This window comes from Phyllobates terribilis, unplaced genomic scaffold, assembly GCF_046119375.1.
Source record: "Phyllobates terribilis strain yellow unplaced genomic scaffold, ASM4611937v1 Scaffold_13__5_contigs__length_258822181, whole genome shotgun sequence".
Lineage (NCBI taxonomy): Eukaryota > Metazoa > Chordata > Amphibia > Anura > Dendrobatidae > Phyllobates > Phyllobates terribilis.
The window spans coordinates 154684710-154710346 of NW_027362773.1; the positions used below are offsets into that span (position 1 = coordinate 154684710).

The 25637-nt window shown below is 48.7% G+C and overlaps 1 protein-coding gene across 1 annotated transcript in view; it reads left to right on the top strand.

Annotated features, from left to right (window-relative positions):
• ABTB2 (ankyrin repeat and BTB domain containing 2) overlaps positions 1–25637 on the top strand; it is a 149452-nt gene that overhangs the window by 100144 nt on the left and 23671 nt on the right. The window contains exons 5-11 of the mRNA XM_073658782.1: positions 1359–1524; positions 1971–2060; positions 7472–7573; positions 7697–7793; positions 8020–8155; positions 9547–9773; positions 10230–10408. Coding sequence (XP_073514883.1) covers positions 1359–1524; positions 1971–2060; positions 7472–7573; positions 7697–7793; positions 8020–8155; positions 9547–9773; positions 10230–10408 — 997 coding nt within the window. The remainder of the gene's footprint in view (positions 1–1358; positions 1525–1970; positions 2061–7471; positions 7574–7696; positions 7794–8019; positions 8156–9546; positions 9774–10229; positions 10409–25637) is intronic.

A 25637-nucleotide genomic window follows, 5' to 3' on the forward strand; every position in this document is an offset into this window, starting at 1 on the left:
CATTACTGTGATGTGTTGCCAACATGTCATCACCTTGATACAGATTTATCTGGGGTGTGATATCCTCTGGTCCTTCTTCCGAGTCTTCAACTGGGGTGTGAAACCCTGGGGCCATTCACCTGGACCTTCATTAGGAGTATGATACCTTCTGGCCTTCTGTAGAGTGTGTAATACGGCACAACTTTGAAAGACCGTAAATAGGGACACATACTGTAGTGCGCAGTTGTAATTTCTATTTTTGCTCACCCACTTCTCTAACCTAGCCCACTCTTTTATATGTGCCCACACAGAAATATTGCCACTAATGAAGTCCTTTAGAGTTACCACAGGAGCATGGTGCTACTTTCGTGAACTCCGTACACAGTAGGATGTCCCCACAGTACACTCCCCCCGCCCCACACAGTAGGATGTCTCCACAATACATTCCTCCTCATACAGTATGATGTCCCCACAGTCCATTCCCCCAAACACAGTATGATATCCTCACAGTACATTCCCCTACACGCAGTAGGATGTCCCCACAATACATTCCCCCATACACAGTACATTTCCTCATACACTGTATGATGTCCCCACAATACATTCCCCCACACACAGTATGATGTCCCCAGAGTACATTACCCCACACACAATACTTTCTCCTACACACAGGAGAATGTCCTCACAGTACATTCCCCCACACACAGTACGATGTCCTCACGGTACATTCCCCCATACACAGTATGATGTCCCCACAGTACATTCCCCCACACACAGTATGATGTCCCCACAGTACATTCCCCTACACGCAGTAGGATGTCCCCACAATACATTCCTCCACACACAGTATGATGTCCCCACAGTACATTCCCCCAAACACAGTACATTCCCCCACACACAGTATGATGTCCCCACAGTACATTCCCCCACACACAGTATGATGTCCCCACAGTACATTCCCCCAAACACAGTACATTCCCCCATACACAGTATGATGTCCCCACAGTACATTCCCCCACACACAGTATGATGTCCCCACAGTACATTCCCACCACCTAACCCCCACACACGCACCCACTGCATGGGTGTCCGGCTGCCTAGTCGCATTAAATGTGACCTGAAGGTCCTTGAGTCTCTACCAAGACTGAATAGTGGATTAAAGGTTCACCGCTGTATTCAGCTATATCTGTGTAGTGTGGAGCCAGATACAGCTAAAGTTGGGACATACCCCGACCTCCTGGGACAGCTCCTCGAGTTCGGCACCGTCCTGCTGGGTCCGGGACGGTGTGCTCTGTTATACCTTTTGGGCCTTCCCTTATTTTGCACTCCAGCATGGATTTATACTTTTTTACATTTCTCCTTGTTTCCTCCACTCCCAGGCCTGAATGTTGTGTCAGTTCCCTCAGACGTCTGGATGCCGCAGCGGCCACTGAACGTTTCCAGCAGGACTTGGGCTTCCGAATGCTGAACTGTGGACGCACCGACCTTATCCTCCAGGCAGTGCGAGCATTGGGGCCCGAAGGCATCAACACTATGGATGACCAGGTGAAAAGACGCCATCACTCTCCTTTATTTGCTTCACGGCTTAAAAGGGACCTGTCCGCCCTCCTGATATGTCTCCTAGACCATTGCCTCATCTTCTGGAGATGCGGCCATGGTTTAGTCATATTCCCCATAAAATAACCATTTTGAAGAATCTGTTTCTAAAACACAACATTTCATGTTCCCTATGTTATTCCTCCTGGAAATGTCTGAAAACTTGAAAAAGTGGTTGTTACTTGTGTGCCTTGTGGATTGGGGTTGTCTCAAGACAGTCTGACCCTGTCCAACAAGGGCTGACACTGTAACGTAGTGTATGGACACATCGACAAGTTGTCTTTTTCTGCTTGGAACACTGTGACTTGTAGTTCTACTCCATCTGAAGAGGGGGTAATCCTGTATGTAACAGAATGTCAGAGTCATTGCATTGACCCCCATCTGTGGTTTTCCAGGGTCTGACCCCACTGATGTACGCCTGCGCTGCCGGAGATGAGGCCATGGTGCAGATGCTGATCGAGGCTGGAGCAGATCTGGATGTGGCTGTAAGAGAACGATCTGTTAGGAATGAATGGAAACATCTGAGCAAAAATAAATAAATTGATGCCCCCCAGCCCTTTTCCTTAAGTGAGGGTCCAAAATGCCTTCCCTTCTCTGTGTAGGTCCATAATCACATTTTACAGGGTAATAGATGGATATGAGATAGAGAGATAGATTGGTATCACAATATTCCTGGTTGATCCAGAATAATTAATCAATTCCTTCTCACTCTCATGTAATGACTCGTAATGTAATTAAGACTCTGCTGCTTTCTGAAGGCCAAACACAACATTGTAGACGTCTTATCCTGACGCCGTCATTTCATGTTCCTTTAAGTGGAGCCAGGGCGACATGTAAGGAGCCGCCGACTCAGGAGAAGCGGAGTTGTGGGGCTTTTGGGTAACAAAGCCCAAGTTTCCCAACACTTAAGATATAACTGAGATTTGTCTCGTGTAGAAGCCGCTCTATGGGCGTCAGTAAGGTCTGCTTCTGGGCTTAGAATGGATTTCTAAGAATGAGGAATATTAAAGAAATCCCAATAAATATGTCCCTTTACATTCACCGTCTATAGGAGGTGGTCGCACACGCTCACTACCGCTCCATTCACTGTCTATAGGAGGTGGTCGCACACGCTCACTACCGCTCCATTCACTGTCTATAGGAGGTGGTCGCACACGCTCACTACCGCTCCATTCACTGTCTACAGGAGGTGGTCGCACACTCTCACTACCGCTCCATTCACTGTCTATAGGAGGTGGTCGCACACGCTCACTACCGCTCCATTCACTGTCTACAGGAGGTGGTCGCACACGCTCACTACCGCTCCATTCACTGTCTACAGGAGGTGGTCGCACACGCTCACTACCGCTCCATTCACTGTCTATAGGAGGTGGTCGCACACGCTCACTACCGCTCCATTCACTGTCTACAGGAGGTGGTCGCACACGCTCACTACCGCTCCATTCACTGTCTACAGGAGGTGGTCGCACACGCTCACTACCGCTCCATTCACTGTCTATAGGAGGTGGTCGCACACGCTCACTACCGCTCCATTCACTGTCTATAGGAGATGGTCGCACACCCTCACTACCGCTCCATTCACTGTCTATAGGAGGTGGTCGCAAACGATCACTACCGCTCCAGTCACTGTCTATAGGAGGTGGTCGCACACGCTCATTACTGCTCCAGTCACTGTCTATAGGAGGTGGTCGCACACGCTCACTACCGCTCCAGTCACCGTCTATAGGAGGTGGTCGCACACGCTCACTACCGCTCCATTCACTGTCTATAGGAGGTGGTCGCACACGCTCACTACCGCTCCAGTCACTGTCTATAGGAGGTGGTCGCACACGCTCACTACCGCTCCAGTCACTGTCTATAGGAGGTGGTCGCACACCCTCACTACTGCTCCATTCACTGTCTATAGGAGGTGGTCGCACACACTCACTACCGCTCCATTCACTGTCTACAGGAGGAAGTCGCACACGCTCACTACCTCTCCGTTCACTGTCTATAGGAGGTGGTCACACACGCTCACTACTGCTCCATTCACTGTCTTTAGGAGGTGGTCACACACACTCACTACCGCTCCATTCACTGTCTCTAGGAGGTGGTCGCACACGCTCACTACCGCTCCATTCACTGTCTATAGGAGGAGGTCGCAGACGCTCACTACCTCTCCGTTCACTGTCTATAGGAGGTGGTCACACACGCTCACTACCGCTCCATTCACTGTCTATAGAAGGTGGTCGCACACGCTCACTACCGCTCCATTCACTGTCTACAGGAGGAAGTCGCACACGCTCACTACCTCTCCGTTCACTGTCTATAGGAGGTGGTCACACACGCTCACTACCGCTCCATTCACTGTCTATAGGAGGAGGTTGCAGACGCTCACTACCTCTCCGTTCACTGTCTATAGGAGGTGGTCACACACGCTCACTACCGCTCCATTCACTGTCTATAGAAGGTGGTCGCACACGCTCACTACCGCTCCATTCACTGTCTACAGGAGGAAGTCGCACACGCTCACTACCTCTCCGTTCACTGTCTATAGGAGGTGGTCACACACGCTCACTACCGCTCCAGTCACTGTCTATAGGAGGTGGTCACACATGCTCACTACCGCTCCAGTCACTGTCTACAGGAGGAAGTCGCACACGCTCACTACCTCTCCGTTCACTGTCTATAGGAGGTGGTCACACACGCTCACTACCGCTCCATTCACTGTCTATAGGAGGTGGTAACACACGCTCACTACTGCTCCATTCACTGTCTTTAGGAGCTGGTCGCACACACTCACTACCACTCCATTCACTGTCTCTAGGAGGTGGTCGCACACGCTCACTACCACTCCATTCACTGTCTATAGAAGGTGGTCGCACACGCTCACTACCTCTCCGTTCACTGTCTATAGGAGGTGGTCACACACGCTCACTACCTCTCCGTTCACTGTCTATAGGAGGTGGTCACACACGCTCACTACCGCTCCATTCACTACCTATAGGAGGTGGTCGCACACACTCACTACCTCTCCGTTCACTGTCTATAGGAGGTGGTCACACACGCTCACTACCTCTCCGTTCACTGTCTATAGGAGGTGGTCACACACGCTCACTACCGCTCCATTCACTACCTATAGGAGGTGGTCGCACACACTCACTACCGCTCCATTCACTGTCTACAGGAGGAGGTCGCACACGCTCACTACCTCTCCATTCACTGTCTATAGGAGGTGGTCACACACGCTCACTACCGCTCCAGTCACTGTCTATAGGAGGTGGTCGCACACACTCACTACCGCTCCATTCACTGTCTATAGGAGGTGGTCGCACACGCTCACTACCGCTCCATTCACTGTCTCTAGGAGGTGGTCGCACACGCTCACTACCGCTCCATTCACTGTCTATAGGAGGTGGTCACACACGCTCACTACTGCTCTATTCACTGTATATAGGAGGTGGTCGCACACGCTCACTACTGCTCCAGTCACTGTCTATAGGAGGTGGTCACACACGCTTACTACCGCTCCATTCACTGTCTATAGGAGGTGGTCGCACATGCTCACTACTGCTCCATTCACTGTCTATAGGAGTGGTGGTCACACACGCTCACTACCGCTCCATTCACTGTCTATAGGAGGTGGTCGCACACTCTCACTACCGCTCCATTCACTGTCTATAGGAGGTGGTCGCACACGCTCACTACTGCTCTAGTCACTGTCTATAGGAGGTGGTCGCACACACTCACTACCGCTCCATTCACTGTCTACAGGAGGAGGTCGCACACGCTCACTACCGCTCCATTCACAGTCTATAGGAGGTGGTCACACACGCTCACTACCGCTCCAGTCACTGTCTATAGGAGGTGGTCGCACACGCTCACTACCGCTCCATTCACTGTCTATAGGAGGAGATCGCAGACGCTCACTACCGCTCCATTCACTGTCTACAGGAGGAAGTCGCACAAGCTCACTACCTCTCCGTTCACTGTCTATAGGAGGTGGTCACACATGCTCACTACCTCTCCGTTCACTGTCTATAGGAGGTGGTCACACACGCTCACTACCGCTCCATTCACTACCTATAGGAGGTGGTCGCACACACTCACTACCTCTCCGTTCACTGTCTATAGGAGGTGGTCACACACGCTCACTACCTCTCCGTTCACTGTCTATAGGAGGTGGTCACACACGCTCACTACCGCTCCATTCACTACCTATAGGAGGTGGTCGCACACACTCACTACCGCTCCATTCACTGTCTACAGGAGGAGGTCGCACACGCTCACTACCGCTCCATTCACTGTCTATAGGAGGTGGTCACACACGCTCACTACCGCTCCATTCACTGTATATAGGAGGTGGTTGCACACGCTCACTACTGCTCCATTCACTGTCTATAGGAGTGGTGGTCACACACGCTCACTACCGCTCCATTCACTGTCTATAGGAGGTGGTCGCACACTCACTACCGTTTCATTCACTGTCTATAGGAGGTGGTCGCACACGCTCACTACTGCTCCAGTCACTGTCTATAGGAGGTGGTCACACACGCTTACTACCGCTCCATTCACTGTCTATAGGAGGTGGTCGCACACGCTCACTACCGCTCCACTCACTGTATATAGGAGGTGGTCGCACACGCTCACTACTGCTCCATTCACTGTCTATAGGAGTGGTGGTCACACACGCTCACTACCGCTCCATTCACTGTCTATAGGAGGTGGTCGCACACGCTCACTACCGCTCCATTCACTGTCTATAGGAGGTGGTCGCACACGCTCACTTCCGCTCCACTCACTGTCTATAGGAGGTGGTCACACACGCTCACTACCGCTCCATTGACTGTCTATAGGAGGTGGTCGCACACGCTCACTACTGCTCCAGTCACCGTCTATAGGAGGTGGTCGCACACGCTCACTACCGCTCCATTCACTGTCTATAGGAGGTGGTCACACACGCTCACTACCGCTCCATTCACTGTATATAGGAGGTGGTCACACACGCTCAGTACCGCTCCATTCACTGTCTATAGGAGGTGGTCACACACGCTCACTACTGCTCTATTCACTGTCTATAGGAGGTGGTCGCACACGCTCACTACCGCTCCATTCACTGTCTCTAGGAGGTGGTCGCACACGCTCACTACCGCTCCATTCACTGTCTATAGGAGGTGGTCACACACGCTCACTACCGCTCCACTCACTGTATATAGGAGGTGGTCGCACACGCTCACTACTGCTCTATTCACTGTATATAGGAGGTGGTCGCACACGCTCACTACTGCTCCAGTCACTGTCTATAGGAGATGGTCACACACGCTTACTACCGCTCCATTCACCGTCTATAGGAGGTGGTCGCACACGCTCACTACCGCTCCATTCACTGTATATAGGAGGTGGTCGCACACGCTCACTACTGCTCCATTCACTGTCTATAGGAGTGGTGGTCACACACGCTCACTACCGCTCCATTCACTGTCTATAGGAGGTGGTCGCACACTCTCACTACCGCTCCATTCACTGTCTATAGGAGGTGGTCGCACACGCTCACTACTGCTCCAGTCACTGTCTATAGGAGGTGGTCACACACGCTTACTACCGCTCCATTCACTGTCTATAGGAGGTGGTCGCACACGCTCACTACCGCTCCACTCACTGTATATAGGAGGTGGTCGCACACGCCACTACTGCTCCATTCACTGTCTATAGGAGTGGTGGTCACACACGCTCACTACCGCTCCATTCACTGTCTATAGGAGGTGGTCGCACACGCTCACTACCGCTCCATTCACTGTATATAGGAGTGGTGGTCACACATGCTCACTACCGCTCCATTCACTGTATATAGGAGGTGGTCACACACGCTCGCTGTCGCTGAATATTCTAGATAAACTTAAATGTATTGTTGTTCCAGGTTCCGAGCATTTCCCCCCGACAACCCTCCGTTCACCCCGACACTCGCCACTGGACAGCTTTAACCTTCGCTGTCCTCCATAGTCACATCTCCGTTGTGCAGGTAAGTTGCCCAATTTACTAATTAAGATATTTTCACAAAGTGGGGACCGTGATATCAGAGCGCCGCTATATATCGCCACGGAGCAGAGTCGATCGTACGATCTGTTTTTCGGCTTTCCTGCAGTTGCTCCTAGATGCCGGTGCCCACGTGGAGGGTTCAGCCGTGGACAGCAGTGAAGACAACTACGCAGAGACCCCCTTACAGCTGGCGTCTGCCGCAGGTACCATGCACATACATGTGTAACCATGGCTACTCCCAGTGAGGGGTGAGAACAGGGCTTCTCCATGGGAAATTGGAAGGGGAGGGTGGTATAGACATCAGGACTGAAAATAGCACTTGGCTCTTCTGTCTTGGTTGGCTATGACCATCGTGCCATGCGGTCACCATTCCAGATTCCCACTATTATTGTGTTGTGACCCCTGATCAATGTCTTTTTCCTTCTCCAGGTAACTATGAACTGGTCAGTTTGCTTTTGGACAGAGGAGCTGACCCTCTACTGAACATGCTGGAGGCCGGTCGTGTGTCCTCATCGCTCCACGAAGACATGAACTGCTTCAGCCATTCAGCAGCCCACGGGCACAGGTGAAAACCAAAGCTATGGCCGCCTCTATCAAAACAGGCCTTTGTTGTCCATGGCAACCAATCAGAGCTCAGCTTGCATTTTTCAAACTGCTTTGAAAATGTCAAAGCTAAGCTCTGATTGGCTGCTATAGAAATCAACGACTGTCTTTTTTTTTTAAGACAGTCTTCGTGTATTTGCTCCAATATTCTCCTCAGTAAGAACAAATCCCTATAATAACTTTGACTTTTAACTACGGAAATGTTTGACATATCCAAACAATCCATCCCCTGTCTGTAGGCTGATCCTTTTAAATAGTGGCCCCCGGGCTCTGAAGAGCACAAACGACTTATTAATGAAAACTATATATTTATGTATCTGATGTAGCCCCATCTAGTGCACTGTACTGGTACTGCAGGTAACATATCAAGAAATTTGAAGAGCACCTGTCATCTGGTTAAAATTGTGCAGTTTTTGCTTGTATGTTATTCCCACTGTTCCCCTGAGTTTTCTGTTTTTCATTTTTTCTAAATCCGCCATACGGTTGCAGAGATATGAGCCTTTTTATTTAGTGCTAATTTAATTGTATTTACTCGGGGGCGTGTCTCATATCGTAATTATGCAGCGCAGCCAAAAGACACGCCCCCGAGGATCGGTGAGCCACGCCCTCTTGTGGCGACAATAAGCATTATCCCTAAATACAAAGGCTCATATCTCTGGAACGGTACAACGGATTTTAACAAAACGAAAAACAGAAAACTCAGGAGAACAGCGGGAATGAAATAAGGGTAACACTTGGACAATTTGGACCCAGTCATAGATACTGTTTAACTTCATAGACGCGGCTGTCATCAGGACAGTGCTATCGAAGTGATTAGAAATAGGGATGAGCAGTCCCATGGAAGTTCGGGTTCTGGTACCCGACCAAACTTTAGTCCAAAAATCAGTTTGGTTGAGTTTGCGTACTCTTACTTAAGCCTGAACCCGAACCCCAGTGAATTCAATGGGGACCCCGAACTTTGCAGGTGGAAAATCTCCCTCTCCTCCCCGGACTCCGGAACTGTAAAACGGACTTCCAGGAGAAGTCCTTGTTCGGATTTGCGGGAGGCCAATGGGTACTTATATTAGCCAGGAGCCTACTGAAGGCCCCATGACTTGTTTGTACACCTATAAAAAACAGTGGATTCAATAAATAAAAAATACAGAAGTTCCTATCTCTGTTTTTTGGTCACTTCACCTCCCCAAAAAATATAATAAAATAAAAAAAAAAATTATAAAAGGATTTAATAAAAATTTTTTTTTATGGATCCCAAAATGATATAAGCTAATACTACCTAGGGCCAGTTACAGATCTTGTTTTGGCCCCCGGGAAGTTCCTCGGGGTCTGTAGTAAGGTTATGGCCTCCTTTTCTAGGAACGTCCTGAGGAAGCTGCTCACTCAGCCCCAGCTCTGCAGCGGAGATGTCCTATCCCTTGAAGAGATTTTGGCCGAGGGGGTGGACAGTGACACCTCCAGCATGGGCAGCTTCGACCAGGGGCCCGTCCGGTTGTGTAAGACCAGAATGAAGGCCTTGCAGGAGGCAACGTACTATAGTGCAGAACACGGCTACCTAGATATCACCATAGAACTCCACGGCCTCGGTAAGTCCCTCACAAATAAACCTGAAATAATTGGGGGTAGAGTCGGCTGAATGTGAAGGAGAACATGTCATGTATTAACACATGTGTAAGTGGGAGAACTGTAGCTGCCACTAGGGGGAGCTCCCCGTATACTAGTTCTACATTGAATTGAATGTAGACGTTGTATGCAGTAAGAGCTCCCCCCAGTGGCAGCTTCCGATATGCAGCACTTTATAATTTCCTTCTATGTTTATTAGGGGATTTTTATCAAAAAAATGGAGCCCCCATTTGCATCCAGATAGCTCATCACCGCACTTTTTTTTATTGAATTAAAAAACAATTCTCTTTATAGGATGTTTCCTCAATACTTGTAGAACTGTATATGTGCCGCCTCTGGGTTGCCCAGTTTTTGCTCGGCAAACCTGAGTACTCGTGCAATGTTCTGGAGTGTTCTTGCATTATTTCTATTTATTTTAGGGGTGCCATGGAAGCTGCATGTATGGATTGAGTCTCTGCGGACGGCCTTCTCTCATTCACACCACTCTGTAATGGAGAATTTACTACAAGACTTCTGCAGCATAAGAGAGGAGGATTATAACGAGGAGCTGATCACCGAGGGGCTGGCGCTTCTCTTTAACATCTTCAAGACCACTAAAGTAAAGATCATTAATTTGCCTACAGTAGATTTCTATATTTATTTTATTTAGATCAAGGATTACACTCCAGAGCTGAACTCACTATTCTGCTGGTGGAGTAAGGATCAGTACAGAATAAGTAATGTAATGTATGTACACAGTGACTCCACCCACAGAATAGTGAGTGCAGCTCTGGAGTAAAATACAGGATGTAACTCAGGATCAGTACAGGATCAGTAATTTAATGTATGTACACAGTGACTCCACCCGCAGAATAGTGAGTGCAGCTCTGGAGTATAATACAGGATGTAACTCAGGATCAGTAATGTAATGTATGTACACAGTGACTCCACCCACAGAATAGTGAGTGCAGCTCTGGAGTAAAATACAGGATGTAACTCAGGATCAGTAATGTAATGTATGTACACAGTGACTCCACCAGCAGAATAGTGAGTGCAGCTCTGGAGTATAATACAGGATGTAACTCAGGATCAGTAATGTAATGTATGTACACAGTGACTGCACCAGCAGAATAGTGAGTGCAGCTCTGGAGTATAATACAGGATGTAAATCAGGATCACTAATATAATGTATGTAGACAGTGACTGCACCAGCAGAATAGTGAGTGCAGCTCTGGAGTATAATACAGGATGTAACTCAGGATCAGTAATGTAATGTATGTACACAGTGACTGCACCAGCAGAATAGTGAGTGCAGCTCTGGAGTATAATACAGGATGTAACTCAGGATCAGTAATGTAATGTATGTACACAGTGACTGCACCAGCAGAATAGTGAGTGCAGCTCTGGGGTATAATACAGGATGTAACTCAGGATCAGTAATGTAATGTATGTACACAGTGACTGCACCCGCAGAATAGTGAGTGCAGCTCTGGAGTATAATACAGGATGTAACTCAGGATCACTAATATAATGTATGTAGACAGTGACTGCACCAGCAGAATAGTGAGTGCAGCTCTGGAGTATAATACAGGATGTATCTCAGGATCAGTAATGTAATGTATGTACACAGTGACTGCACCAGCAGAATAGTGAGTGCAGCTCTGGAGTATAATACAGGATGTAACTCAGGATCAGTAATGTAATGTATGTACACAGTGACTCCACCAGCAGAATAGTGAGTGCAGCTCTGGAGTATAATACAGGATGTAACTCAGGATCAGTAATGTAATGTATGTACACAGTGACTGCACCAGCAGAATAGTGAGTGCAGCTCTGCAGTATAATACAGGATGTAACTCAGGATCAGTAATGTAATGTATGTACACAGTGACTGCACCAGCAGAATAGTGAGTGCAGCTCTGGAGTATAATACAGGATGTAACTCAGGATCAGTAATGTAATGTATGTACACAGTGACTGCACCCGCAGAATAGTGAGTGCAGCTCTGGAGTATAATACAGGATGTAACTCAGGATCAGTAATGTAATGTATGTACACAGTGACTGCACCAGCAGAATAGTGAGTGCAGCTCTGCAGTATAATACAGGATGTAACTCAGGATCAGTAATGTAATGTATGTACACAGTGACTGCACCAGCAGAATAGTGAGTGCAGCTCTGGAGTATAATACAGGATGTAACTCAGGATCACTAATATAATGTATGTAGACAGTGACTGCACCAGCAGAATAGTGAGTGCAGCTCTGGAGTATAATACAGGATGTAACTCAGGATCAGTAATGTAATGTATGTACACAGTGACTGCACCAGCAGAATAGTGAGTGCAGCTCTGGAGTATAATACAGGATGTAACTCAGGATCAGTAATGTAATGTATGTACACAGTGACTGCACCAGCAGAATAGTGAGTGCAGCTCTGGGGTATAATACAGGATGTAACTCAGGATCAGTAATGTAATGTATGTACACAGTGACTGCACCAGCAGAATAGTGAGTGCAGCTCTGGAGTATAATACAGGATGTAACTCAGGATCAGTACAGGATCAGTAATGTATGTACACAGTGACTGCACCAGCAGAATAGTGAGTGCAGCTCTGGAGTATAATACAGGATGTAACACAGGATCAGTACAGGATCAGTAATGTAATGTATGTACACAGTGACTGCACCAGCAGTATAGTGAGTGCAGCTTTGGGGTATAATACAGGAGGTAACTCAGGATCAGTAATGTAATGTATGTACACAGTGACTGCACCAGCAGAATAGTGAGTGCAGCTCTGGAGTATAATACAGGATGTAACTCAGGATCAGTACAGGATCAGTAATGTAATGTTTGTACACAGTGACTGCACCAGCAGAATAGTGAGTGCAGCTCTGGAGTATAATACAGGATGTAACTCAGGATCAGTAATGTAATGTATGTACACAGTGACTGCACCAGCAGAATAGTGAGTGCAGCTCTGGAGTATAATACAGGATGTAACTCAGGATCAGTAATGTAATGTATGTACACAGCGACTGCACCAGCAGAATAGTGAGTGCAGCTCTGGAGTATAATACAGGATGTAACTCAGGATCAGTAATGTAATGTATGTACACAGTGACTCCACCCGCAGAATAGTGAGTGCAGCTCTGGAGTATAATACAGGATGTAACTCAGGATCAGTAATGTAATGTATGTACACAGTGACTGCACCAGCAGAATAGTGAGTGCAGCTCTGGAGTATAATACAGGATGTAAATCAGGATCACTAATATAATGTATGTAGACAGTGACTGCACCAGCAGAATAGTGAGTGCAGCTCTGGAGTATAATACAGGATGTAACTCAGGATCAGTAATGTAATGTATGTACACAGTGACTGCACCAGCAGAATAGTGAGTGCAGCTCTGGAGTATAATACAGGATGTAACTCAGGATCAGTAATGTAATGTATGTACACAGTGACTGCACCAGCAGAATAGTGAGTGCAGCTCTGGGGTATAATACAGGATGTAACTCAGGATCAGTAATGTAATGTATGTACACAGTGACTGCACCCGCAGAATAGTGAGTGCAGCTCTGGAGTATAATACAGGATGTAACTCAGGATCACTAATATAATGTATGTAGACAGTGACTGCACCAGCAGAATAGTGAGTGCAGCTCTGGAGTATAATACAGGATGTATCTCAGGATCAGTAATGTAATGTATGTACACAGTGACTGCACCAGCAGAATAGTGAGTGCAGCTCTGGAGTATAATACAGGATGTAACTCAGGATCAGTAATGTAATGTATGTACACAGTGACTCCACCAGCAGAATAGTGAGTGCAGCTCTGGAGTATAATACAGGATGTAACTCAGGATCAGTAATGTAATGTATGTACACAGTGACTGCACCAGCAGAATAGTGAGTGCAGCTCTGCAGTATAATACAGGATGTAACTCAGGATCAGTAATGTAATGTATGTACACAGTGACTGCACCAGCAGAATAGTGAGTGCAGCTCTGGAGTATAATACAGGATGTAACTCAGGATCAGTAATGTAATGTATGTACACAGTGACTGCACCCGCAGAATAGTGAGTGCAGCTCTGGAGTATAATACAGGATGTAACTCAGGATCAGTAATGTAATGTATGTACACAGTGACTGCACCAGCAGAATAGTGAGTGCAGCTCTGCAGTATAATACAGGATGTAACTCAGGATCAGTAATGTAATGTATGTACACAGTGACTGCACCAGCAGAATAGTGAGTGCAGCTCTGGAGTATAATACAGGATGTAACTCAGGATCACTAATATAATGTATGTAGACAGTGACTGCACCAGCAGAATAGTGAGTGCAGCTCTGGAGTATAATACAGGATGTAACTCAGGATCAGTAATGTAATGTATGTACACAGTGACTGCACCAGCAGAATAGTGAGTGCAGCTCTGGAGTATAATACAGGATGTAACTCAGGATCAGTAATGTAATGTATGTACACAGTGACTGCACCAGCAGAATAGTGAGTGCAGCTCTGGGGTATAATACAGGATGTAACTCAGGATCAGTAATGTAATGTATGTACACAGTGACTGCACCAGCAGAATAGTGAGTGCAGCTCTGGAGTATAATACAGGATGTAACTCAGGATCAGTACAGGATCAGTAATGTATGTACACAGTGACTGCACCAGCAGAATAGTGAGTGCAGCTCTGGAGTATAATACAGGATGTAACACAGGATCAGTACAGGATCAGTAATGTAATGTATGTACACAGTGACTGCACCAGCAGTATAGTGAGTGCAGCTTTGGGGTATAATACAGGAGGTAACTCAGGATCAGTAATGTAATGTATGTACACAGTGACTGCACCAGCAGAATAGTGAGTGCAGCTCTGGAGTATAATACAGGATGTAACTCAGGATCAGTACAGGATCAGTAATGTAATGTTTGTACACAGTGACTGCACCAGCAGAATAGTGAGTGCAGCTCTGGAGTATAATACAGGATGTAACTCAGGATCAGTAATGTAATGTATGTACACAGTGACTGCACCAGCAGAATAGTGAGTGCAGCTCTGGAGTATAATACAGGATGTAACTCAGGATCAGTAATGTAATGTATGTACACAGCGACTGCACCAGCAGAATAGTGAGTGCAGCTCTGGAGTATAATACAGGATGTAACTCAGGATCAGTAATGTAATGTATGTACACAGTGACTCCACCCGCAGAATAGTGAGTGCAGCTCTGGAGTATAATACAGAATGTAACTCAGGATCAGTAATGTAATGTATGTACACAGTGACTGCACCCGCAGAATAGTAAGTGCAGCTCTGGAGTATAATACAGAATGTAACTCAGGATCAGTAATGTCATGTATGTACACAGTGACTCCACCCGCAGAATAGTGAGTGCAGCTCTGGAGTATAATACAGGATGTAACTCAGGATCAGTAATGTAATGTATGTACACAGTGACTGCACCAGCAGAATAGTGAGTGCTGCTCTGGAGTATAATACAGGATGTAACTCAGGATCAGTAATGTAATGTATGTACACAGTGACTGCACCAGCAGAATAGTGAGTGCAGCTCTGGAGCATAATACAGGAGGTAACTCAGGATCAGTAATGTAATGTATGTACACAGTGACTGCACCAGCAGAATAGTGAGTGCAGCTCTGGAGTATAATACAGGATGTAACTCAGGATCAGTAATGTAATGTATGTACACAGTGACTGCACCAGCAGAATAGTGAGTGCTGCTCTGGAGTATAATACAGGATGTAACTCAGGATCAGTAATGTAATGTATGTACACAGTGACTGCACCAGCAGAATAGTGAGTGCAGCTCTGGAGCATAATACAGGAGGTAACTCAGGATCAGTAATGTAATGTATGTACACAGTGACTGCACCAGCAGAATAGTGAGTGCAGCTCTGGAGTATAATACAGGATGTAACTCAGGATCAGTAATGTAATGTATGTACACAGTGACTGCACCAGCAGAATAGTGAGTGCTGCTCTGGAGTATAATACAGGATGTAACTCAGGCTCAGTAATGTAATGTATGTACACAGTGACTGCACCAGCAGAATAGTGAGTGCAGCTCTGGAGTATAATACAGGATGTAACTCAGGATCAGTAATGTAATGTATGCACACAGTGACTGCACCAGCAGAATAGTGAGTGCAGCTCTGGAGTATAATACAGGAGGTAACTCAGGATCAGTAATGTAATGTATGTACACAGTGACTGCACCAGCAGAATAGTGAGTGCAGCTCTGGAGTATAATACAGGAGGTAACTCAGGATCAGTACAGGATTAGTAATGTAATGTATGTACACAGTGACTGCACCAGCAGGATAGTGAGTGCAGCTCTGGAGCATAATACAGGAGGTAGCTCAGGATAAGTAATGTAATGTATGTACACAGTGACTGCACTAGCAGAATTGTGAGTGCAGCTCTGGAGTATAATACTGGAGGTAACTCAGGATTAGTACAGGATCAGTAATGTAATGTATGTACATAGTGACTGCACCAGCAGAATAGTGAGTGCAGCTCTGGAGTATAATACGGGATGTAACTCAGGATCAGTAATGTAATGTATGTACACAGTCACTGCACCAGCAGAATAGTGAGTGCAGCTCTGGGGTATAATACAGGATATAACTCAGGATCAGTAATGTAATGTATGTACACAGTGACTCCACCAGCAGAATAGTGAGTGCAGCTCTGGAGTATAATACAGGATGTAACTCAGGATCAGTAATGTAATGTATGTACACAGTGACTGCACCAGCAGAATAGTGAGTGCAGCTCTGGAGTATAATACAGGATGTAATTCAGGATCAGTAATGTAATGTATGTACACAGTGACTCCACCAGCAGAATAGTGAGTGCAGCTCTGGAGTATAATACTGGATGTAGCTCAGGATCAGTAATGTAATGTATGTACACAGTGACTCCACCAGCCGAATAGTGAGTGCGGCTCTGGAGTATAATACAGGATGTAACTCAGGATCAGTAATGTAATGTATGTACACAGTGACTCCACCAGCAGAATAGTGAGTGCAGCTCTGGAGTATAATACAGGATGTAACTCAGGATCAGTAATGTAATGTATGTACACAGTGACTCCACCAGCAGAATAGTGAGAGCTGCTCTGGAGTATAATACAGGATGTAACTCAGGATCAGTAGTGTAATGTATGTACACAGTGACTGCACCAGCAGAATAGTGAGTGCAGCTCTGGAGTATAATACAGGATGTAACTCAGGATCAGTAGTGTAATGTATGTACACAGTGACTGCACCAGCAGAATAGTGAGTGCAGCTCTGGGGTATAATACAGGATATAACTCAGGATCAGTAATGTAATGTATGTACACAGTGACTCCACCAGCAGAATAGTGAGTGCAGCTCTGGAGTATAATACAGGATGTAACTCAGGATCAGTAATGTAATGTATGTACACAGTGACTCCACCAGCAGAATAGTGAGTGCGGCTGTGGAGTATAATACAGGATGTAACTCAGGATCAGTAATGTAATGTATGTACACAGTGACTGCACCAGCAGAATAGTGAGCGCAGCTCTGGGGTATAATACAGGATGTAACTCAGGATCAGTAATGTAATGTATCTACACAGTGACTGCACCAGCAGAATAGTGAGTGCAGCTCTGGAGTATAATACTGGATGTAACTCAGGATCAGTACAGGATCAGTAATGTATTGTATGTACACAGTGACTCCACCAGCAGAATAGTGAGTGCAGCTCTGGAGTATAATACAGGATGTAACTCAGGATCAGTAATGTAATGTATGTACACAGTGACTCCACCAGCAGAATAGTGAGTGCGGCTGTGGAGTATAATACAGGATGTAACTCAGGATCAGTAATGTAATGTATGTACACAGTGACTGCACCAGCAGAATAGTGAGCGCAGCTCTGGGGTATAATACAGGATGTAACTCAGGATCAGTAATGTAATGTATCTACACAGTGACTGCACCAGCAGAATAGTGAGTGCAGCTCTGGAGTATAATACAGGATGTAACTCAGGATCAGTAATGTAATGTATGTACACAGTGACTGCACCAGCAGAATAGTGAGTGCAGCTCTGGAGTATAATACAGGATGTAACTCAGGATACAGAATGTAATGTATGTACACAGTGACTGCACCAGCAGAATAGTGAGTGCAGCTCTGGAGTATAATACAGGAGGTAACTCAGGATCAGTAATGTAATGTATGTACACAGTGACTGCACCAGCAGAATAGTGAGTGCAGCTCTGGAGTATAATACAGGATGTAACTCAGGATCAGTACAGGATCAGTAATGTATTGTATGTACACAGTGACTGCACCAGCAGAATAGTGAGTGCAGCTTTGGAGTATAATACAGGATGTAACTCAGGATCAGTAATGTAATGTATGTACACAGTGACTGCACCAGCAGAATAGTGAGTGCAGCTCTGGAGTATAATACAGGAGGTAACTCAGGATCAGTAATGTAATGTATGTACACAGTGACTGCACCAGCAGAATAGTGAGTGCAGCTCTGGGGTATAATACAGGATGTAACTCAGGATCAGTAATGTAATGTATGCACACAGTGACTCCACCAGCAGCATACTGGGTGCTGCTCTGATCAGCTGCTAGTCAGTGTGGTGATTGCGGGTGTGGTGGCTGCAGATCCTGCTGTGAGCTCCTGATCTCTGAGAAACCAACACCTCTCCACCTGGGGACCTGCTTTCTCTCTTTCCCAGGGAGGGAGCTGGTTTCTGGGATGAGTGATGGAGCCAAGTCCCAGGCTTCTGCTTCCCGAACCAGGCCGGCGGGGGGCAGAAGAAACCAGCAACCGGCCTGCACATCAGAGGACTCGGGGGTGAGACGCTGCACCAGGAGTCGCAGCAATGTGGCTCCTATTCCCCCCCGGGATTGTGGAGACCCCCAGAAGCCGCAAGGCTTCCAGCATGGAGGAAAAGCCTGACAGCGGCGTGCAAGATGGCGCTCCTTCCAGAGGAAAGCTGAGTGCTCATGGAGGTGAGGCCGACCTCCCTGAGGGGGAATGGGCACTGCAGGGACCCCGGGAGTCTGTGTCCACCTATGCCTCCCAGGTCATGATCCGCCTCCGTGAGTATGAAGATGCCAGTAAGCTCATCAGGAGGTTCCGGGAGGAGCTGCGCTGCACAAGCGCCAAAGCTGCGGGGGCCTCCAAACCAAGGAAGGCAAAACTCCAGGCCGAGGTAAAGCGACTGAGCAGTGAAATTCAACGCCTGGAACTTAGGAAAGCCACCATCAGAGAGCAGAGTGGTCCTTTCAAAGAAAAACTTATAAATGAAGACCGCTTTAGAGAAATGGCTGATACCAGAGAGCAAAGGCAGATAGGGCTGCAGCCTGAGAGCCAGGTGGATGATGAGAGTGATGATGACCAGCAGCAAGCCCCACCTGGCAGCCTGCAAAGTCACCCGCAGGCCACGTGCAGCGAGCTCCCTGCAGGACAGGCGACAGTGACATCCGGTCGCAGTTCTGCCGGCTCTGGGGAGGACAGTGACAGCAGCGGCCAGGGAGGGGCGCTAATGGCGGAGATTAAGCTCCTGGAGTCCCCAGTGTGCCTCCAAAACTTCCATCTTGGTGACGATCTACCAGAAGAGGCACCTGGGGCCACAAAAAGGCAAAGAAGACCAAGCCAAAGCTGCAGGAAGCGGTAAGATACGTATATGCCCCTCTCCCTGTACCCCCTGAGTCGGCGGCAGGCTCAGCTCGCTGTATAAGCCCCGTTACCCAGCCCAGCCCGGGTTCTGCTGTGGATCCGGTGCAAAGGCGCGGGGAGATTACAGAGCGCGGTAGTGAGGCGCAGAGCTCCGTCTCTGCTTGTAGTAGTGGGGACGTAGCAGGAGGTGCATCAGCCGAGAGGCTGGACAGTGAGGGCGGCCCGGCGGCGGGCGTTCCATCAGGCCACGATGCTGTGGTGCGCTCCTCAGTGGGAGGGGGGAGCAGCCCGGTGTCGGGGGCAGCTTCGGTAGCCTCGGCGCCTCTGAATGCTGTTGCCGCTGATCACTTAGTTGAGAAGCGGCGGCAGTGTGAGGGGGCAGTTGGGGCTGAGCGTTCCGGTCCTCCCACGAAAGTGCTATTTTGTGTTGGCGTCGCTGGTCCGGAAGATCCTGATGCTAAAGATCAGCGGCGCCTAACTGCAGCTAGAGATCAGCGGCACATTATACCAAATGCCAAACAGCGGAAATTACCGACCGATGATGTGGAGGGCACACATAAGACCGGGGGTGAGGTCGCCTCCAGTTCTATGGAGGTGACTGAGCCCCTTGTGCCTGATGCGGAGGTCAAAAGGTCATCCACCATTGTTACTGGTCCAGCAGGAATGAATGTGGTGGTGGAGGTGAATGAGGATAATTCATTGTCTAGTGGTGTGGTTGCTGGTTTGGTGGAGGGTGAGATGGAGGTGGGTAATGGTGATACTGTTGGGGCTGATGTGGTCACTGGTCCGGTTGCCCCCCCGGGGGTGGCAACACCTGTCCAGAGTTATGCCAGTGTCACCTCCGGGGCAAATAAGGCATCCTCCTCGTCTCCGGGCTTTGGGGACGGCATGTTGCAACAGCGCCTTCTGGAGGCTCTAAAGAAGGGGGAGAGATCACTAATGGTAGAGGGTCGAGAGGTTGATCTATCCTTCTGGATAGAGAGGCATGGCCTCGGGGCCTTCCGAGAGCAAAAAGGGGGAGATACAGTGTGGTCCCTCCCAACAGCCGGGCCAGGCAGTGTGCGTAGGAATGTGGTCCGTCTTCGGTGGAGGGGCAGTGATGCATGTCCGCCAAGGTCTAAAGTTGTGGAGCGCCTGCTGAGGATGGGCTTCAAGGCGATTGACATCTACGCCTTGATACATCCCTATTCCACGCCTGAGTTTGATGTCAGCTTTGTTCGGCCGGAGGGGCTTGAGCTCTTCTGGGCGAATTATGAGTTGGCAAAAAATGAGCCCGGCTGGCGAGACTTTGCCGTTCAGGCAGTGTCTCGCCAAAACCAGATCAAGAAAGTGACCGTGATGACTCGTAACGAGTCGCTTTCTTGCTATGACATCATGACGTGGCTTGGTCGGTATGGAGAGGTGGTGGAGATGCCAAAGAAAAACCGCGACGAGTTTGGTATCTGGTCAGGGGCCTGGACGTTTATGGTAAAACTTAAGCGTTCAGGTGGTACGGTTGCCCACATTCCATCGTCTGCCTTCCTGGGTAGGGATCGTATCCTGGTCTTCTACCAGGGGCAACCGAAGCTCTGTCACAGGTGCGGTGACCCCACACACTTCAGTGCAAACTGCACCGTGCAGAAATGCGCGTTGTGTGGGGGTGTCGGCCATCTTGCCGCCTCTTGTGTGGAGATTAGGTGCCACCTGTGTGGTGAGTTAGGCCACCCATTCAGCCGTTGTCTTCGCTCCTTTGCTAATGCAGTCGAGACCCCGGTGGGAGTAAGCTGTGAGGCCGATTCTGCTGGAGAGGGGACTAGCAGGGGCCAGGGAAGAAAAGCAATAAAAAGACTCCTGCCCAGCTGAGGCGTCTAGACAAGCGCAGACAGGAGAGGGAGCGGGGCGAGCCCCAGACTACCGGGGCAGCCCCTGTCCTGGATGCCAGTGTTGCTGCTGAGGCCCCGAGGGATGATGAGTTGGATGAGGAGGTCAGGAGGATCCACAGGGGGGAAACTGCCTCTGCTTCAGAATCCTCCCATTATGAAAGTATGGATGAGGATAATAAGCGGTGGCTAGAGCACAAGCATAAGCTCGGCACCAAAAAGAAGAGAAAGAAGGGAGATAAAACATATTCTCCCGCTCTGACCAAGGTACCTAAGGAAGGTAAAACCGACTCCCCTCTAGTTGGTCTTTCTAACCTGTTCCAAGCCCTTGATAACATCTCTTCCTCTGAGGATGAGGCTGAGGGTGAGGTTCCGGCTTCAGCGGAGCTTACAGGGGGCGCCGAGTCTCCTTCTCCTGGGGATGCAAGGTCCTTGGGGGGAGGGACTGGCCCAGAGTCCGGAGATGAGGACGAAAAAAAGAAGGAAAAATGTGGGAATGGACACCTCTGTGTCATTAAAGAGGGGGAAGGATTCCTCCTCTGAGGCAGAGGATAAGGGGAGTGGGAAGAAGAAAGCCATCTAACTCAATCACCAATGATGGCGGTACCCACTCCGTTGACGCTGGCGTCCATTAATGTCGCCAGCATTAAGTCAAACATGGCTAGATTTGCGGCCTTTGATTTTCTCAGCCGGGTTGAAGCTGACATTTTCTTTTTGCAAGAGACCAGGCTGCCAAATATGGCAGAGGTGTTTATAGCTAAGAGGGAGTGGAGACTCGGGCCCTCCTATTGGTCTCTTGCGGCCGAGCCGTATAGCGGAGTGGCGGTCCTTTTTACCGCACCGGTAGAATGCCGACGGGTTATTGAGTTAGAAATGGGGAGGTGCCTGATATTAGATGTCCTCATGAAGGGACAAGAGCTTCGGCTCATTAACATCTATGGTCCCCAATCTAAATGGGACCGGAAGTGTCTCTTTATGAGGATCAAGCCCTACCTTTTTACGAGTCGGCAGGTCGTCTTTGGAGGGGACTTCAACACTGTCACGAGGCCCCGGGATAGAGGAGGTTCCAGAGACAAGCTGACTTATGATAGCGTCGCCCTTAATAGTATAGCTAGTGAGGCTCGCCTGGTGGATGTCCACATCCGGCACACCGCAGGCCACGAGGGGTTCACCTATCATAGAGGTAACTGTAGGTCCAGGATAGACAGGTTTTATTTAAAGGAGGAAGCCGTCTCTTCAGCAGTATCTGTTGTTGAGGTGGAGTTCTCCGATCACTGTTTGATTTTGTTTTCCCTGAATGTTACAGAGACCCCCCGGATGGGAAGAGGCTTTTGGAGGCTCAATTCGTCTCTCTTGGAAGAAGCGGAGATAAGACAGTCCTTTGAGGATTTTCTTCAGAGCCAGGTACCCTTACTGGATCTTTGTAGTAGTAAGTCAGAGTGGTGGGAGATGTTTAAGAAAAGGGTGGCGAGATTCTTCCGCTAGCTCTCGAGCCTCAGGAGCCTGGACAGGTACCGCCTGTATCAGGGCCTGAGGAGGAAACTCGAGCATCTTGTCTCAACTGGAGGTAGCCAGAGTGAAATCTTTGCTAATGAGGTGTCAGTATGATAGACACGCATCTTTGGTTTTTGAGAGGGATTACGGGAAGTACCGCTCGCCCGACCCTTATAGAAACTGCAAGATGTCAGTGAATAGTAAAGTTGTTACAGGACTGGTTGACACTGCAGGGTCCCTGAAAAGATCCAGATCAGGGATCCTGGAGGTCGTCAGATCCTTCTACTCGCACCTCTTGGGGAAGAGGGATCTGGATTGGGATGAGATGTCGGCTTTTCTGGCTGAAGCCGTCCCCGAACCAGGGGTAGACCCTCTCTTGGCGTTTTGACAGAGATGATCAGGGAAGAGGAAGTTAAGTTGGCGATTGAAGGGTTTGCCCTAAAGAAATCTCCCTGTCCAGATGGCTTAACATCTGAATTCTATAAGACCTTTAAGGACGCCTTGGTTCCCCTCTTGACTGAGGTATTCAATGAGTGTCTTTCCTCTGGCACTCTGCCAAAGTCAATGAGGAGGTCTGCCCTGATCATCTTGTCAAAGGGTAAGGACCCATCTTGCATTGAGAATTGGCGTCCCATAGCGCTTCTCAATGCAGACAGGAAGGTTTTTGCAAAGGTGCTGTTTAATCGGCTGGTGAAATTTGCACCCCAGCTCCTTTCGGGGGCCCAGCATTGCTCTGTTCCGGGCCGCAGTACGATTAGTGCTGTACTCTGTGTCCTAGAGGCGGTGGAGCAGGGTAGGGCTGGCCACTGGAAGGGGTACATGCTGTCATTGGACCAGGCAAAAGCGTTTGATCGGGTTAATCATGAGTACCTCTGGTCTGTCCTTCTGAGGTATGGCCTGCCGGGGGGGTTTATTGATTGGCTTAAGACCTTGTACTCTGGGGCAGAGAGTTTCCCGCTTGTGAACGGTTGGATTGGCAGCTCTTTTGAGGTTGGGTGTGGTGTTCGCCAGGGTTCTCCCTTGAGCCCGCTACTGTACGTGTTTGCGATTGACCCACTTCTTAGGAGGGTGGAGCGTGGACCATTGGCTGGGATCGGGATGGACCGGGCAGCACCGGAAGCCACTCTGAGAGTGGTGGCGTATGCCGATGACGTCACCGTTTTTGTTTCCTCTGATGGGGAGGCAGAATGGCTGATGTCAGAGGTAAATCGCTACTCGGAGGCATCCGGGTCCTAGATCAACCGGGATAAGTGTGAGAGTCTCTGGTTGGGAGGAGGAGATCCCGGTTTTGATCTCCCGGACACCCTTCCAGAACCCAAAGTCTCTGCAAAAGTTCTTGGCATCGAATTTGACCAGGGGGATTACCCCAAACAAAATTGGGACAGCAGGCTAGAGATCGCCACTCAGAAGGTGAACCAATGGAAGGGTTGGTCTTTGACCCTAAGGGAAAGGGTAAACCTGATCAAAACTTACCTGCTCCCTTTGCTGATCTATCTGGGCAGTGTGTGCATCTTGCCAGAGTCTCTCTGGACTCGGGTCTACAGTTTGTTCTTTCAACTGTTATGGGGGAATAGACTGAACCTGGTCAAGAGGGAGGTTACTTACCGTACGAGGAGACTAGGAGGGTTGGGTATGGTCAACCCTGTGGTATTCCTTGTGAATACCTTCATTAAGATCAATATTGCAAACCTCTGGAAAGAGAGGGCTCCTCCGTGGGTATTCTCCTGTAAGGGATGGTTTCAGCCTTTCTTCCAGGAATGGGAGACAGGAGGGCAAGTGAAGGATCTCCACACACCGCATGGACATCTCCCGGCTTACGCTACCGTGGTTCTGAAGGTAATTCGCCGGTGGGGTCTGGGAATGTGGGAGGTCAGGACTCTGCCAAGGAAGCTCCTTGACAAAAGGGTTCTGTTGACCCATTTTCAGAGGCCTCTGGCGCTCAGGAATTGCCCAAGTTGGGATCTTGGGGTGGGTCTGCATCTTTTGAATTCTATCAGGATCCCCTCGAAGGTTTGGGACTTGGCTTGGCGCTGCTTCCATGGGAAACTGTGTGTGAGGGACAATCTGAAGTGTAGGAGCTCTGAGGTCAGGAACTGTCCTCGGGAGCATTGTGGTACCATGCTTGAAAGCATGGACCACTTCCTGCTTCGTTGTCCCTTTAACACAGAGGTGTACAACAGGGTGGGCGCCTCCATTGGTTGGCCCCGGCTGGCCGGTCTCTCTTATGCGGAATGGGCCTATGGAGCATTGGGGGACCTGGGTGGTCGGGACTGCTGCACCTTATTTCTAGTTAGCGCAGTGGTTAGGTATCACACGTGGAACGCACGGTGCTTAGTATCGACGCAGCGGAAAATCCTCCCAGTGGACGATGTGTTTAGGACCATACTCGGTGACCTGGTGAAGGTGCGTTCTCTGGAGTATGAGAGACTGGGTACACGGAGGGCCGCTCTCCTCTGGAGGGGCTTTTCTTTTAGTGTGCCCTAGTCTGGTCATCTCCTCTCCTGGTGGTGGGCTGCTGCTGACACCATAGATTTTTGTTTTATTGATCAGTAGACAGTGATGTAGGGCTGCAGGCGCCGAACTTGGGCTTTGTCAGTTGTGGTTATTGTATTGTTTGTTTCTGTATATATTGTATATATGGGTTTGGGTGTAGGTGTTAGGTTGGGTGGAGGGAAAAGGGGGGAGGTGGGTTCATCTTGTGGGACACTGGTTATTTGGGTGAAAAACTGGCACTGCCTGATCTGGCCTATGGACGTTGGACATGGACTGAGGCATGAGGCGCAGG